General features: G+C 35.8%; 1 protein-coding gene across 5 annotated transcripts in view; it reads right to left on the reverse strand.

The window, feature by feature from the left end:
- The window catches only part of rab11fip5a (RAB11 family interacting protein 5a (class I)), a 63,082-nt gene that overhangs the window by 23,783 nt on the left and 20,222 nt on the right, over positions 1 to 19,077 (reverse strand). For all 5 annotated transcript variants that reach the window (XR_015505753.1, XR_015505751.1, XR_015505752.1 and 2 more), the window contains exon 2: positions 1,336 to 1,847. Coding sequence is in view for 2 of the 5 variants with exons in the window: in XM_087279015.1 (XP_087135141.1) it covers positions 1,336 to 1,847 (512 nt within the window). In the remaining 3 variants the exon portion in view is untranslated. The remainder of the gene's footprint in view (positions 1 to 1,335; positions 1,848 to 19,077) is intronic.

The raw sequence follows: 19,077 nt of genomic DNA on the forward strand, positions 1-19,077 counted from the left end.
AACAAAATTTCAACATTTATTCTGCTTACACATTCAAAGCAGTTCAGTATAATACTCTCAGATTTTAAATTCCTGCAGCTTCTTCATTAATTGCAATGAACTTTGATTATATTTAAGTAAAAGGAACTAATTTCCTTTAATTACTTTTTGCACAGTGTGTGTAAAAAACTAAATTTTCTGCAAAAAAATTATTGAAATAATATTATGTATTTTAACATAGCCCAGTCGTTCTGATCCCAGCTAGTAAACCTTTCCTCACCCCATCCCCCTCTCTCTACCACTTCATTTTCTGTCATCCTACTGTCAAAAAATAAATGTTAACTGAATAAATAAAATAATATTTTAACATTAATGAGGTAAGTTAAAGTATTTTAGGTAAGTAAAAACTTTTGCTTAAAAGTAAAAACTTTTATTGTCCCAGCTGAGGGAAATTTGTCTTAGTATCATAACCTGTGCTACAGTCATCACATTTAACCCATTCACAGCAATATACAATACAAACACATACAAATAAATGTGTGTGTATATATAGCTTAATAAAGCAGGTGGTAGCCTGCCCTAATTTATTTCAACTTAAATTACGTAAAAAAATTAAAGTTAAAGTAAATTAGGGCAGGTTACCACTCCAAGTCACCACTATTCAACAGCTTTATTTTCACTGGAAAAAATTAGCTTTTATATCTATCGAATCTGCAAAAGAGAATCCTAATAGACGATTTCAATATTGATAAGTAGAACTTAAAAGGATAGTTCACCCAAAAATGAAAATTCTGTCATTATTTTACTAAAAATTTACTTTTCAATCCTTTATGATTTTCATTCTGTTGAATACAGTAAAAGATATCAATGCTGAAAACCTTTAACCATTGACTTATATGGTATTGGTTTTTCCTACCATGGACGTCATTGGTTACTGGTTTTCAGCATTCTTCAAAATATCATCTTTTGTGTTCAACAGAAGATAGAAATCAAAGATTTGAAACCCCTTAAGGGAGAGTACACAGAGTACACAGAGTACACAGTGAATAGGTATTCTTTTTTGGGCAAACTATCCTTTTCATTTAAAAGAATTTAACTGTTAAAAGCTATTGGTAATTAATTACTAGTTGATTAAAGTTAGTTAAAATATAAAAAATTAAATAGTATCTAATAACTTAAATTTTTCTGATGTTAATTGTAATGCAATAATTTGCACCTTTTGTAAAGTTGCTTTGAAACAATAATTAATTTGAAAAGCACTATACAGATAAACTTGAATGACATTTTTATACTAACTGAGCTCAAATAGACCTGAATCTAGAAAATCTTTTTAAAAACACACTCCACTGTGCATACCTGGACTGTTGTCTGCAGTCAGATTGCTGCTGTTACTGGGCGAGTTGGAAAGATCAGAGACCACCACACTTATGCCCGCTGTAGGGCTCAGGCTGCCGCCACGCGATGAAGACTCGCTGCTTTCGGAGCCCAGTGACGTGCTGGAGCGCGTATCTGAAGACTTTCTCAATCTCCCACGCAGGAAAAAACTTCTCATCTTACTCCTGCGGGCCTCCCCTCCTTCATCGTCCTCGTAGTCTTCCTCGCCGCCCCCATCGCTCGGCAGTCGCCCCCGCATGCGCGCCAGTGCTCCGTATCCTCCAGGAACAATAGCTGAAGAGGAGTCTTCTTCAGCGGGTCGCTTCTTAGCTCGCATACGTTCTCGGAGCTTGTCGAAAGCAGAGCGAGGCTTGTCTTTCATGGAGAGGTCATACATGCTGGCCGTCAGGTTGTGTCGCGTAAACTGGACAGACAACTGAAGCTCCCCACGCTCTTTTTCCTTTTTGCCCGTTTTTGAATGGAGCCTGTGCCACCTGTGGACGATAATGAGTTGAGGAACAGTGTTAAAAAGATGCATGGATGCCAGAGAATAACTCTGTATTTACAGTTGAAGTCAGAATTATTTGCTGTCCCCGTATATTTTGTCACCCAGTGTCTGTTTAACAGAAAAAAGTTCTTTTTTAACACATTTCTAAACATAATAGTTTTTACCTCATTTATTTTATCTTTGCCATGATGACAGTACATATAATTTTACTGGATATTTTTTAAAGACACAAGTATTCAGCTTAAAGTGGAATTTAAAGGCTTAACTTGGTTAATAGGGTAAATTTGGCAAGTTAGAGTAATTGGGCAAGTCATTATATAATGATGGTTAGTTTTGTAGACAATTGTAAAAAGAAAATAGATATTGCTTTAGGTGATTAATAATACTGTCCGTAATTTAATAATGACCTGATTTTTAATCTGCTTTTATTCTAGCTGAAATAATATTGGAAACCTATGGCTATTTCAGAGCAAGATCAATATAGAAAAAAAAAAACACATTAGCTTTATAATTCAATAATAGATCATACAAAACTATAATTAACTATAACTTTTACATTAAAATACTGGGCAACCTTTACTAAGGTCTCAATAGTTAGTTAATGTATTTATTAAATAACTAACAAATAATGAGAAATACTTTCTACAACATTAAAACCCAAATGTGTGCTTGTTAACATTTGTTAATCCACAGTGAGCTAACATTAACTAAAAATAAACAACTTTATTTCGATTAACTAATGTTAAAAACATGACAAACATTGCAATAAATGTGTTATTTTCATGTTAGTAAATGCATTATTAGCAAATACAACCTTGTTGTAACGCGTTACCAAAACTTTAGATATGTTTTTTTAGTTCGATTTATGATAAATTAATAAATGTATAGTGAACAGTGCTTTAAGCAAGAACAATACAAAAAGTAATTACAATTTTTGCTTTCAAGGTTATAATCGGAGGGGGGGGGGGTTCCTTGTAAAATATATTTAGACTTCTCCCTCTTTCTAACAAAGTTCTTAAATTAAATGTTCTTATAAAATTTAATGAAAAATGATATAAAAAAAAAAACAATTCATTTGATACGTCTTTATAAAGTGATTTTAACAATTACAACAGATAATTGGCTAAATGAAACATACTCAATGAAAGGTCTAGGAGGAAATTTTGGGGGATGCACCAAAACAAAGATCAAAACTGTAGTTGCCATCCACATCCTTTTATATTTGATCACTCGTAGACCCACACTAAGTCAGCAGCCACAGAAATCTGCAGATTTAACCTACTGTTGAGTCTATTTATTTATCTAGTCTATTTGACTTTTTAACAAAAGGGCACCTAGGTTACCCCTTTTTTCAGATTTAATATAAGTCTTTTGCATCTCTAGAATGTGTATATAAAGTTTCAGCTCAAAACACCCATCAGATTTTTCATTATACCTTTTACAAGATGCTGTTTTATACACAATTCCAGCAGAGTTCTGCCTGCCTACTGTTTCTACGTGCCTTCCCGTGTGCTTTAATCTCCTCCTTCGGCTGCGTCAGACAACAGACAGACTTAAAGGAAGAAGGTCTCACGTAGCGTTTGTGAGAAATACTACAGAAAGAACTAATCTTTAAAAATTACAATTTGTTGTGAAGTTGCATTGCTGAGTCACACACAATATCGTTACAAGTTCACGGGCGCGCACACACATACACACAGAGAGATACACACGCACACCGCAGCTGACACACACACACACGCGCACACACACACACACACACACACACACACACACACACACACACACACACACAGGCAGGCAGACAGACAGACAAAGCGCGCTTAGCACTGTTTTTGCACTCAAATGTGACAGGATACAGGCTAACCTCCACTGCTGTGTGGATATCTGTTATGCTAATGTACAAAATAAACCTGATTTAACCTCCACAAACCAGGTTCGAAGCGTCTTCTTTTAGAATTGTTCTGACACGCGGCTGTGCTGATGAAGTAAAGCTGAAGTAATTTTATTACTTTTATTCCCGGTTGCTTTGCGTATGTCTGCCTGGTCTTGTTGACATATACACGTGACTACCGGAACATGTTAATGCGCGCAGCTGTCAATCAATTCGGTGGGCGGGGGGACCGCACTCTTCCGTAAAGTTGCGATAGGTCTGAAAACCGCTCTAATTGGTCCACCGTTTTTATGTTGTTAAATTGAAAAAAAAGGACTGGGTGTGTTTATATCACCCCAATATGATAGTCTATACACTATATATACACATATGTTTGTCCAAATAGCTTAAAGGTTCAGAACACCCTGGAGAATTTTTTTTTTTATATATTAACATATTTGTGTGTGTTGAGCATCAGTTAAGACAATGTTAGCACCTGTCAGCTTTAATTGTGGGGAAAACTGGATAATTTTGAGCTTTAAAATGATTTTTGTGGCGGGATCCAAATCGGCGACGTAGCGCAGTACTGCAAGTGCAATGATGACGCGTCGGTTTCTCATTATTATTCATAGCGGAGTTTTCTTATCCTATGAGAAGAGCCGGCTGCTTAATTATTCATGAGACCTGCCAGACCTGCCAGAGTCAAGCCCGAGCTGTGAGACACGGACCCACGGCACACAGTATTTAGCCGTTCATGAAGGCTCATATGCGTTTGTTTCCATGATCCACGGGTTGCATGTTTTCCCCCGTGATCTTGTCAGGGCCGATCATACAGCAAACCTGTGTGTGTGCTGCTAGCATTTTTGTCGGGAGAGCAGCACGAGAATTAGAGTATGGCGGACGCTGTCTTTTTTCAGGAGTTTGTTCATATTCAGACACATCACTGTGCTGCTGTGTTTGCCTAAATCCTCCAGATTACCAGCAGAGCTAATGGTTAAAATAGAACGGTCAGGAGACCTGCTGCACTAAGTCTGCTGGATACGGGGATTGAGGGAGAAGTCCTCATTTATAGGGTTTACATGAACACACTTATATTTATAATGATATAAATTGTGGTTATGTGTATATGAAATTATGAATAGCAAATGTAGCAGGGCATTAAATCACTGTTCATTTCTTTGCATTTTAACTTTGTAAACTACAAACTCAAGCGTCTCCTCACGGTTTGTCTCATTTTGTGAGCTAACTGACAACAACAGTTGTTCGCTCACGTTCTCCCCTGCTAGCTACGCCCACTCCTGCCCGATGCTCGCGGAGATTCACGCCCATTAATCATGCATCTTTTGAAAAAATTCTGAAGTAGACTTTAACCGAAAGTGGGGGTGTCATGGCCCTTTAAAAAGTAGATTTTTCACCATAGGTGCCCTTTAATATATATTCAGAAAAGTGGTACATCAATTTCAGTAATCTTACCAAACACTATGCAAATGTTTATATTATTATTTGCTGTTTTTAGTACATAAAATATTATATGAGACTTGGTTTAAAAAAAAAAACAAATCAGATTTGTATGATAAACCTTAAATAACAGTTTAAAAGTTATAATTTTATTTTATGCATTAAGTATTTTCTTACTTTACTCTGAAAATCCTTCTGCACAGATGAAATTAATTTTTTATTCTGCAAAAATAATTGCAAAAAAATGATGTAAGCAACTTAATATGAATTTATTCACGCAAAAAAAAAAAAAAAAAAAAAACTTAAACAGAGCACTTTAGCAATGCTATATAGACTGTGAGGGGGAAAAAAGAGACAAAAAGATCTTAACAAAAAATACAACAAACAATAGGCAGTACATATGTACATATTTTTTATGGTTTGGTTTATGTGTTACTGTAATAAATAAAGTTAATAATAAATAAATAAAATACCAACATTTCACCTGTACTCTTTAATTTGAAATTGTTTTTAAAATAGAATATGCTTTTAGACATTTAATAAGTTAAATTACGACTAAAAAATAACTTGAAATAGCAATTGTTTAAGTCCAAAGTGACCCACAATATGAAACAAAGCCTATATAGATTTTCAGTACAGTGAGGTTAAAATGTAATACGGTTTAAATGTCAACCTACACACATACATCAAAAGTATATTAAAACTGGCTTCATTTGATCATTTATTTGAACAACTTGGGCAGATTTTATAGATGCTTTCATTCACAATCCAAGACATTTAATTTTAAAGTTTTTTTCCTCTAATGCTTTCAATAAATTCATCTTTAAAAACAATAGATTTTTAATAATGATTTATGAATTTTTAAAATGTGATCTTTAAAAAATCTCTAAATACTAAGGATGCACGATATATCGGCGCCCATATTGTTATTGGCCGATAAATGCTATTTTTAAGATTATCGTTATCGATCCGATGTCATAATTAGGCCGATATTTTTAAGCCGATAAATTACTTAATTGTACAGAACTGCCTGCCGCGATTGCGTGGGCGGAACATGTTCAGACTTGTTCAGTGCATTCTAATGGAGCTCTCCTCACACTGTTTATTTTTTTAAAGTCCATCCTTTCTTCACGTTTTATTGCTATGCATTGTATCATTGTAGATGTGTTTGATTAAGTGTCATTGTGTATTTTGCTTTAAATCGTCTCAGGAAAAATATTACATGTGTAAACCTTTCCTGCTCTGTCTCTTTGTTGTGTTAGCGATAGCAGGGAGATTTACTTATTACTCCAGGGCCGAAAAATATTAGTTTCGGGGTAAACTCTTTTCGTTGCAGCTGGTGAATGAAACAGGACACATGTAATTTGGTCCAAAATATTTATTACTTTCCGTGTGGTACAACAAATCACCAAAAAGGGAACATTACAGAAAATGGTCTCATTGCGAAAAAACCTCTCCTCTTTTCTCTCTCTCTCTCCCTCTGCTTCACACACCCCAAACTGCAGCCCAGTCCCGTTGAAGGACCCGCACATTTTACAACACGTGTAAAACGGTTGTTTGTAATCTGCTTATTTGTTATTATCAATGCGTTGCTTGTCATGTGTTGTTGATGCAAGATGTATTCAGTTTGATCGGAATATTCATATTGATTATAACAAGCTCGCGTGAGAGCTGTCACCGCACACACACACCCACACTGTAGCACGGGGTAGAGGTGAATCCAGTCAAAGGGGCTCTTAACCGCTCATTCTGTCTTTATATTCTGCATTGTGTTTGTCATAAAGTCAGCTCAATGCAGGTTTTGTATCAAAATCTGACTCGGATGGCAACTCTGCCTCTACAGTTAAGTGAAACTCTCAGCGGTTTATCATAAACTTTTCATCGGTTATTTTCCCGCGATTGACGACAAGAAGATTGACAAGCAGCGCCTACATGTGACATGTCAAAATGCCAAAGAGGATGAATCTGTGCCGCATTTTTTAAACTTACTATCATTATTTAGCTGTTTGCTTGTACGGTGGCTCTGAACTGTCAAAACACCTCTGAAAAAGCCTTTTTCGGACATGACATATTTGTACATGTGTACATGACTGTAACATGTTTTATTCATGACCATTTGAGCTGGTTTTAGTCCTTAGCTCTTTCATTTTCATCGTATTTAAATATATTTAACTTGCTTGTTAAATAAATACCATTTTGTTATTTAAACTATTGTTTTATGCAACAATCAACTTACATGTTAATTTGCTATGAAGAAAAGGAAATAACTTTTTGCATGCAGATTTATGTGAAATCATGAATATAGGTCTATTTTTTTATTATCTAATTTTGAAATTATAGCTTTTTTTTGCTTTAAGTATAGACTATTCAGTTCATGAGAGCAGTTCAATCTTTTATTAAGTTTGCTGATGGGCTATCGGCCTCCAAGTCTGAAGAAATATCGGTTATCGGTATCGGCCACAAAATCCACATCGGTGCATCCCTACTAAATACCAAAAATGATACACACTGTAAACAATGTTATGACAAAAAGTCAAAACAACAAATATATGTGTGTTGCTTTAACCTATTTTAAAAAGTTAATCAAGTTGTACAAAGTTTGTTTAAGTTGTACATATTTTTAGTCAGTTTTATTAATGCAAGTTAAGATGACTAGAAAAGTTCATTTGATTCAACAGAAATTTAAGGTAGTATGTTATGTTGTGATTTTTATGTTATGAAAGTTTCTGTCTCTGTAACGAGTAAGTCAGTGAGATCCAAACTACAACTGGACTGCTTTGACATTCATTTTACGAACAAAATACAACTACAATCTTAGTGTTTCACAAAAAATAAAATAAAAATAATAATAATAAAAAAGTCAGCCATTCTGGTTTGAAACAACACAATTATGGCTGTGCAATTAATCAAAATCGAATCGCAGTTTGAAGTTTTGCACTTAGCTAGTCACAGGAGGCTGTGATATGAAATTATGTATTATTTATTTTCCCCTGCCCAGAGCAAATGCACGACTGCATGACTCTTGTGTGTGATAGTCTTACTGTACTAGTCAATAGAGTGAGCACACTTTTATTTTGCACAATCAGAATTGTGCAACCAAACTACTCCCACAATTAAAAACAAACAAACAAACAGGAAAGCATGTACGAGTGGGATGATGGCGTCTGCAGCTTCAGAAGCATTAACAGACAAATAAAAAATAAATTTAAAAAATCTAAGAAAAAACAGCATGTTGGTAATATGGGAATATTTTGGTTTTAAAGTCACAGACACAGAACAAAAGCAGGTCATTTGTAAGAGCTGTTGCAGAATAGTTGCCAGTATGAGAAAATACAACAACCAGCACCTGAAAAAGCACCACAGGTGGGTATATGACTGTCTTGCTAAAAAGTCAACTTAAAGCATTGCCAGAGACACTTAATCTAGTATTAAGCAATACCAAAGTACAATTTTAGAGTTTTTGGTGGCTGTTACATTGTAAGAGAAAACACCACAAAGGCACCCGGAGATAACTAACGCCATAACATACTACTTTTTGCTCTAGAGAAAAATGAGTGTTTAATTTCTGAGTATTTAAAAACAAATTTGAATAAACATTGAAGTAAATTTATATCTCTTTTTATTTGCGTTTTTAACCAACACTCAATGCATTTTAGCAGTAAGAAGTTATGATATAGAAAATTGAGCTGAAGCTTGACTACTAGGGCTGTGTATTGGCAAGGGCCTCACGATATGATACATATCACGAAACATGGGTCATGATACAATAAATATTGTGATACAATAAATATTGTGATATATTGCAATCATTTGAATTAGTATGTGTGTCATGTTATATTGACAACTTGATAAAGTCAGCAGACTAATTAAAATTCCAATTTATTTTCTATCCATTTCAATTTATTAGAACTGCACAGTGTTATTGATCAGAGAACTCACTGAACTGTATTAAATGCATATTGTTATTAAACACTGAACTAAAATGAATATGCCATTAAAGTCAATTATAAATGAAATAATTTATAAAACTAAGCAAGTAAAAAATGAAAATGCATCAAGTAAACAAAACTGAAACACAGTGCTTTAATATGCGATAAACAATTAGAAACTGACAGTGCGACTGACAGCATTGTGAACTTTTTGCTGTGAAAACAGGTCGCACATAGGTAAATTGATGGCATGCATAAAACATTTTACATGCAACATGCCGGCCAGCTATGCTGCCATGGTCATGTTTGACGCATTGTCGTTACAATGACAGGTCCTTTCATTTGATGTCCCATTCCTCCTATGCAGTTCTCAGTAACTCTGCAACGTTAGTTAAGGCAGACGGAAGCTTTCCACCATGCTCACTTGTCTTACTTCTGATACCATACTATTTAGCGTTTTGTTGATTGAGAGTTAGCGACATCTACTAGAGCAAAGGAGGAGGTTGTTTGGCCCAACTTGAATCGATACTTCAGGTTGAACTATCGATACACTATCGTGAAAGAAATTATCGCGATAGTTTAATATATTGATATTTTTGCACAGCCCTATTGACTACAAAATTAAAAATCGCAAATCAAATTGAAATCGTGATAACTGTAAAAAAAAAAAAAAATAGCAATTAGATAATTTCCCCAAATCGCACAGCCCTAAACAAAATGATGAATTAACGACAACAAGATTAATTTAAGTGCTATTCCTTTAAATGATTTTTTTTTTGTACAAAAATAAAAAAAGGCAATTTTCTAAATATAGCATTAAAAATAATAGATCATCTGATTATTATATTTTAAAGATAAATCAAAACCCTCAGCCCAGTGGTGGCCTGAATATTTCATTGTGGCATTATGAATATTTCCATTCCCAGCAGTCGACTGAAGGATAAATGTATTGATCTTTGCAGTGTCCTCTCCTCTACCTCCACATATACAGAAAGACTTTCATTTTCTAACAAACACAAACACATAAAGTCAGTGTGAACTGAGATCAGAATGCAAGTGGTCTCTTGAATCAATTAAATAAAAAAATCTGAGTATCAGGAAAGCCTCTATTTTTTATGCAAACACAAATGCGCACACACACACACACACACACACGCGCACGTATACACACACACACACACACACACACACACACACACACGCACACGCACACACAGTCACACATGCTGACAAAGGCAGCGCTGGGACAAGAAGGTTAGCTTTATTCCATCAGCAGTATTGCTTTTCTAGACACTCCACACCACAGTACGCGCACACACACAAACACATGCACTGACACTAATAATGCAATCGTCTTATTATTAGAGACTTGGCTGTTTAAAAGGACCTTTGACAACACATTAAAAGAAAACAATTAACCAATTAACAGATGAACAGATAGGCGGTTCTACCCACGCATGAATATCTATTAATTATGCACATTTACTAATAAACACATTTGGCATTCTTCCAGGTGCAGCTATGTTGCTATGGTAGCATCGCATTGAAGTGACACTGGGCTATGTTGTTTTATATTGCAATTAGTAAAGGTGATACATGAATTTTGTTGCAGCATTAAAATCATTCTACCTGTTCCGAGTTTAATATGTAGACACAACCATATTTAATTTGTAAAACAGGTCACTTCAGTTCGATCCACAAGTTCCATCCAAATCTGGCACCTGTCTTGCTAGTAATTTACTTTATTTTCTGACTATTTAACAGGCAGCAAAACTTTCCAGTATACTCTGAATTTACAGTATGGGAAGCAACTGAAACCATCAGACACCAGGCTGTCCAGATGAAGACCAAAAGCAGACCCTTTTAGACAAGGTTTGTGGTTTCTAGAATATTTAATCTTTACATGGAGTACATTTATATGGACAAAGATAACGGACGAGGAGCTCTGCGAACAGAGGCAGGAGTGGGCGTGGCCAGCAATGCACTGGAGAAGGAGTGAACAACTGTTGACAGTTGAAAGTTCGTAATTTCATATACACACAACCACAGAAGATAATCTTGTTTATATATCATTATAAAGATAATCATGTTTATATAAACACTATAAATGAGGACTTCTACCTCAATCCCTGGGTCTGAATGCAGACTTAGTGCAGCAGGGCAAGACCATTAGCCCTGCTGGTAATCTGGAGGTTTTAGGCGAACACAGCAGCACAGCGATGCGTCTAAATGTGAACGAACTCAACTGATAAGAGATAAAGACCGCCATTTTTCAGTTCTCATAATGATCTCCAGACAAAAATGCTTGCTGCACACAAACAGCTTTGCTGTATCGGCCCTGACAGGATCGCGGTGAAAAACATGCAACAAACCCCATGGATCATAGAAACAAACACATACGACCATTCATGAATGGCTAAATACTGCGTAGGTCAGTGTATGTGGTCGTCAACATAGGGTCTCACAGAGAACTGCTATAAATAATAATAATAAACCAATGCGTTATAACTCCACTTGCAGTTTTGCGATAAGTCACCAATTTTGATCCCACCCCAAAATCATTTTAAACCTGGAAGATGAAATTAGCTGACAAATACTCAAAATTATCCAGTTTTCCCCACAATTAAAGCTAACAGACGCTAACATTGTCTTAACTGAAGCTCAACACACACAAATCTGTTAAAATTTCAAAAAAGTACTTTCTTGAACCTTTAATACAATGTAGCGTACAGTCCACAGATAAAAATACTTATTGATTTTATCACGATCTGGGTTTATTTGACAGGACGGTTTTACGACTCCTGGCTCCACAAAGTCTGGGTACCCCCGCTAGACTTATCTCTTCAGTGTCCCTGGATTACTAAGTTTGTCACTTCAAAGACATTCCTGCCCAAATACACACACACACACACACACACACACACACACACACACACACACACACACACACACACACACACACACACACACACACACACACACACACACACACACACACACACACACACACACACACACACACACACACACCTCTCTTATGACCTGTATGCATGTTCCCTTTAGGCCTTTGTAAAGCATAAATATTGTAAGGATATGAAAAATTATGTTGATGTACTTTTAACCCCCCCCATGTTTGGTACTGATGGGTTTCGGCTGACATTTTACAACACATGATGCATAGAGCAAGACCATAACTCGCATTGCTTTATTCTTTAAAGCCCTATATTAAATGCCTGTCCGCATGCTTTAGGCGGACACTCAAATTTGCATACGAGCAGCCTCGAGACAAAGGAAGGTTCGCGCGCAAACTTTCCCCTGAAATCATTGGTCAGAATGCTGTACGGGTTGTCACGTGACCCGCAGGTATAACCAGACTTCTGCCCAAACATCTGGGCAGAAAAGCGTGCGAACAAAAGAACATCATTGACGGTGGCCCTCGGGCCACACGGCTTTTCTAAGCCGCATGGACTTTCTCCCGTAACGCTTTCTTTATTTTCCGGCAAAAGTAAACTCAGTTTAAAGTTTGCAATCGTGTTCGTCCGAACTGCATTACAAACTCCACGCATCAAGAAGGACATCAAAAAGAGTTTTCACCACGACGGAAGAGAGACGCATAAGAGAGATCTCCAGACATGAAAGTCCAGGTGATTTTAGTTATGCGATTAAGCTGTGCCCCTTTTATCAAAAAGGTGTTTTTTTATAATCTTGGTGGTCCTGAATGGTGTGGTGGAACTGAAAGTTTTGTCACTCTTTTACCTGAAATCTCTATTCCTTACTTTACTATTTCTCTTTGTTGTTACACGTTCTATAGACCCGATATCTCCACGTGGTTTACCTTTTTGTTCTGTGTTTAATGTATGTTTGTGCGTTTGTTCGTTATCCGTCTGACTAGTCAATAAATTCTATTATAATCAAATGAATTGTATTGTTTGCCTCATGAGAAAATGTCACTGAAATACAGATTCCCCTGCCAAGCTATTATAAGTTGTTTAATACTTGTGAATGATTAATCTACTTCACAAGAAGTAGCAATTAAATTCCCTTTTTCTAAAAATGAATAGATTACCGTGTCTGCTCGGAAGAGCGGCGGCTCTGCTTGTGTTTATTTGGTCAAATTAATTGATCCGGAATTTTAATGATTAATAATAATTCGTTATTGTTGATAATTAATATTCATAATCTGGGAATCCGCTTGGTCGCGCAAGCATGATCATATACAATCATATGTTTGTTTGACCAAATTGACTGAAGCTTAAGCCGGAATATTAATAATTAAGAATAAACCGTTATTGTTGATTATTAATATTCATAAAATGAGCTAATTTCATGTTACAACAATTAAGACAACACTCTGATTAAAAGTCTTCCATTTTTGATTACTTTAATTCAATTAAAGTCATAATCTAACTAAACAGAAACTAAAAGGCATGTGGATTATATTTTAGTTGCAATATTAAAGTGCAGTAGAGACATGTAAACACCTTAAATCAAACTATTACCAATTTGTAGTACATTTACTACATATTGGGACAGGCTATACACATGGCAGTTGTCAGGCATTTGACAACAAACAATTGAGAATAACTTAAAGCAAGAGAGCACATTTTTGCTGCAAGAGGGAAACAATGATTATAGTGTGAATTCTGGAAGAAATGGACATTTTGAAGTGCCTCAGAGTTTGTCGTGGGGCATGAATGAAAAGTTAGTGAATGAAATGGGGGGAAAAAGAAATTATCTGCTGTTGTCACCGTAGGACTAATGTTGCTTTCACACCAGACGTGGAAGAAGCATCAAGCGCGAGTGATTTACATGTTAAGTCAATGAAAAGACGCAAATAGACCTGTGGCACAATACGAGCGAATGACGCAATTCGCGTTAATAAAGCGGTGCGAATTGAGCGTTTTCTGGAGGAGTTAATGAACTCAGAGCTGGTGCACATCAGAATGCATCTAGTGAACTCAGACATGGCTACAAACGAATCGACGCTGTTCTTCAGCCTTCATAAAAGCACAGACACAGCTATTCTCTCTATGAAATCCATGTTAGCCATTTAGCAAAGAAGTTACAATCATCAGGCAGACAGAAGCTCTGCCCCTGACACGAATCCACGTCTATTGTAAAGTGAATTTGACGCGCAAATGAAGCAGATTTGATGCACAAATGAAGCGAGTAAACTCAAAATGTTCACGCATCTATTTACACAGAAATTTCGCAATTTAACTTTGCATGCCGCATCTGGTGTGAACACAACATAAGGGATTAAGAACATGATGTTTTTAGGTTTAACAGCTGTTTGTGACTATGAAGGGGGCACAAAGGGACGGGATGTGAACAGACAGAAATATAGAGTAGCTGTAAATACCCTGCCACTTGTAAATGAAGATGACAAGCTTTATAATCATTGTAAACTTAAGTGCAATGAGGATTCACCTAAAAAATTCTAACTAAAGAAATAAAAGACAACTAAAAAGGAAGCTCAAACACACAAACACAAATAAACAAATAAGCGTGAGAAATTAACTGAAGTTGACCTTGTTGCAGAATTAAAAACAAAACGCTCAAAATCACATATGGTGCCATGATGAACATGAACTATTATTGTGTGAAACGCCGGAGGAAACTAGCATCAAATGGTGACGTAACTATATCCTATACTATAACTATATAACATGTAAAACAGGAACATAAAAGGAGCATTTAAAAAGCAACTCATGTAAACATCTTGATCCTATAATTGTCTTGTTCAGATTAATGCAAATAATTTGATTATTTGAATGTTACAAACTCATTCAAGTACCCCAAAAATGCTGGTTATCCATGAAAGACAAACATATGGGGTGACAGGATTGTATGGAGAATCTCAATAAGCAATTCAACACTGCAGCTTGAATGATGTATGTAAACAGCTCAGGCACTTCCGGTGAACTGTTACACCATTACAAACTCATTGCTTTTAAGAGCTGTTTAGTTAAAAATGAATGATCTTCACTGCCTGATTGAGATATGATATAAAGTGAGTCTAACACCAGACAATAAGCACTGAATTAAATTCCATTGTTTCATACCATGCTTTTAAAATATGGAAATTTATTTTAAATAATAAATATTAAAAACATTAAATAAATGTTTAGGTCTATTTCATGGACTATATTTTGATTAAATTACGTACATTATCGAAGCTCTAAAGAGTACCTGGTTTATCTGTGGTTGAAAAACACTTGCCATGCATATACTGTCGCCAATTGCTCTTTATTTCAGTCTTGAATAGGATAAGAGTCTTCATCTCAACATACAGTGTCTTGACATTTCAGGACATACAGTGCAAACCAATTGAAATTTGACTTGAAGAAGTTCATGCTGAATGTATATCACTGTCACATGTGGCTACATAGTACTGTGATAGCACTGAGAGCAGATGGCAATTTATCCAAATTCACAGCAAAACAACGAACACATGTTTTTTCTGGTTTATTCAGTCCCAATAATGCTTAAATGTAAACATTCAAAACAAATAACTTTACGCCATCACCATCTTTTAAAAAGTGTTTGTTAAGAGATTACAGGAGGATGGGCAATATAGCCTTAAAACTGTATTAAAGTGGCTTGTGGTATATTGACATATAACAATATTTGTAGGATCATTTATATGTATCCTCGAAGAGACAAATAAAAAGTCCTGGTTCTTTAGAGAAACATACTAATTTTCATATTTTACATTTTGATTTTAACAAAAATAAAATAGAGCAGAGTTCTTCACCTCTGCTCATGTATGCCTACTAAAAAGCTTTTTCAGATTTTACAAAATACACAAACAGATGTCCTAAAATAGGTTGGCAATAAACTTTGCAAGAGAGTGGGTCCCAGGAGTATTGTTTTAAACGAAAAACAAAAACAAACAAAAATGCTGGCCATTTCACGATGACTGTAACTAAATGTGTAATGCAGTACTGTTGACAAATAAAAACAAGACAAAATGTGGTTTACAAACTAAAAACTAAGCTAAAATGTCTCTTCATTTGTTTATTTAACTACAAGATGAAATTAAATGTTAAATGTTATTTTGTTTAGTTTAGTCACTTTATTATTATTTTGCAGTAACATGGGGCAGCATATTGGCACAGTGGGTAGCAAAATTACCACACAGCAAGAAAACTGCTGGTGCGAGCCCCGCCTGGGTCAGTTGGCATTTCTGTGTGGTGTTTGCATGTGGACATGCAAACACCACACAGAAATGCCAACTGACCCAGGCGGGGCTCGCACCAGCAGTTTTCTTGCTGTGAGGTAATATTGGATCCTCTAACTACATTCGCAGCATTATTTAGAAGACGACAACAAACAGACACCCACAGAGAAAGCTGGGGAACAATGGCCGGCCAGCCAGAGTTCGTTGGAAGAAAAAGAAGAAATGACATTTAGAAAGCTATACTAATACATTTAAGTACAAAAGAAAACAAAATGTGTTGTGGTAAAAGATGGAGAGAAATGCGGCCACAATTAATTTTTGTAATAATGATAAAAAAAAGAATTGCAGGGAAAAACACCACTAACATTAAGAGACATCTCAAGGCATTCCATAATGAAACAGAAGTCAAGACATAAACGTAATATTACTTTCTATTATAGAAAACTCACTCAGTTTCATTTTAACGTTAACCATAAATGTTAGTCACAGAAGCTAAAAACGATGTTATTGTCAACTAGAGGTCCAATCCTAATTCTCCCCCTTAGCACTTCCCCTTACCCCCAACCCTCATTTTGCGCATACACACCAAGTGGTAGGGGTGTCCCAATTCTCTTTAGCTTAAATGCTAAGAGGAAGGGGTGAATAGCCCTTCGAACAAAGATTTTTCAGGACCACACTCGAAACACAGGGCTAAAAAAATTTCCCAGAATACACCAGCCACAGCGGCAGCATTCCTGGACCCAGAAGTACAACAAACGAGCACTTACTCATTATATATTCATAACCACATTCATGTTTTACTGTCATGCTTAAAAAAAAAAAGCTTAATTTTGCGATATATAATCCCTAATAACTCCTGTACAGCAATCCCACAACATTCTGACACTTGAATACCCAGTCAGTAATGTCTAGTGGCTGGGAATGAGCTTTTTACAGAGTCTGCTATAATGTTAATGTTATTTTTTTGTGTGTTTACATTGATGAATATGATCACTGTGTAAATGCGCAGTATAGTTATGACCTTATTGGCACATTAGATCGTTATGATAACATGATATGTGCCTTATGCCGAGTTCAGACTGCATGATTTTCAAAGTAGTCATGTCACAGATGTTTTCACACTGCATGACTATCTGGGCTAGCGTTTCGTCGCTGCTTTGTTTACACTGCAAGATGGATCAACGACAGGGATTTTCACATTGCATGACTTTACTATAGGAAGAATCGCCGACAACTTTGTCCAAACTACGTCTCACAGCCAAAAACATATATCTTTTGTTATTAACTACATAATGAGAAAGAAGCTTTTAATGGGGTAGAACATGTACATGTTTGCTCACCTGGGTTTAAAGGGAATTAGCCATTTTTCCTCAACGTTGATAATAAACTAATTTCTTTCTGTATGAAACGTCAAACAGACACGGTTGCTCCTGAGTCCTGTCAAACCTCCACTAGTTTTTCCTCCATTTCGTGGGTCCAAATAAACCGAAGAAGAGCGCTTTTAACTTCTCCCCCAGCCTCCCGCTGGCCTGCAGCAGGTATACACACACGCACACACAAGTGAAAGAAACACAAAAATTTATTTACAAAAATAAAATTTGTGATTGGGCCTAAAATGTCACCAATTAGTTTTCGTCGACTAAAACTAAACGAAAATAGTCATGGATGATTCTGACTAAAATAAGACCTAAATGTTTTAAGCATTAGCTTAGTCGCTTATATGCGACTTTAGCCTGACTAAACTAAAAAAGAGTATGAATGTGACTAAAACTAAGAAAAACTCAAATATCAGCTTCACACGAAGACTACTCTAAAACCAAAACAGGCCACTAAAAACAACACAAACTCTGCTCCTGGGAACTAAAGACCTCTGAAATATTGTTGTGATCACAGACTGTAATGTTTTTTTCTCTTTCATTCATACTGGATGCTACATGGCGCCCTCACACAAAAACAGCATTTGCATTACATATAAAATGAAATCATCAGCTATCACAGTAGCAGAGAATAAAGAAAATGGAAATGCATAAAGTAGTCAGACAATAAACAAATAAAGAACCTGGGTATTTTAAATAAAGTATATTCATAAGGCAAAGCTAACTGACCTGGCCTTTATCACTGTGTACAATACTTTAACATGTATTTCTTCATTACCTTCTGATATGAATCCACATTACTATATAAAGCGAGTTTAAAATTAAAGTCAGAAAATCTCTTCACACAGACTCAAAAAATATATATATATAAAAATATCGCACATTTGCTGCTGAAATAATTAATTGGACACACACAGATCATTGGACCATACCTGTCAACATTGAGATGTGAAAATAAGGGATTAAAAAAGATTAAAGAGTGGGGAATGATTCTCTAGTTTAGATTTTTCGTTTGACTACATTAAATAACAGAGATACCACAAAAATGCACAGATCCATAATGAAAGCATTCGACTGCAGTACTTTCAAGTCTAAATAAAATGAAAGCACAGAACAAATTCACATTTAAGAGTAAGGGGCGTTCCCTGGTGGTTCGGGAGTATGGATTGCGTATAGGACGGATCGGATCTTTAATGTTTATTGCCACCCTTCATAGAAAGATTGAAAATACAGGAGAAATACGGGAAAAACGGGAGGGTTGACAGGTATGAATTGGACATTTTAGAGTTATTACAATCAATTACAGTTGACTATTACAAGTTCATTTTTCTTTTTCATGGAGAGAATATTCACCAGTATATTGCTAACAATAAGACCTTTCCCATCCCTACATCACA

This window comes from Danio rerio, chromosome 13, assembly GCF_052040795.2.
Source record: "Danio rerio strain M-AB ecotype USA chromosome 13, GRCz13ab, whole genome shotgun sequence".
Lineage (NCBI taxonomy): Eukaryota > Metazoa > Chordata > Actinopteri > Cypriniformes > Danionidae > Danio > Danio rerio.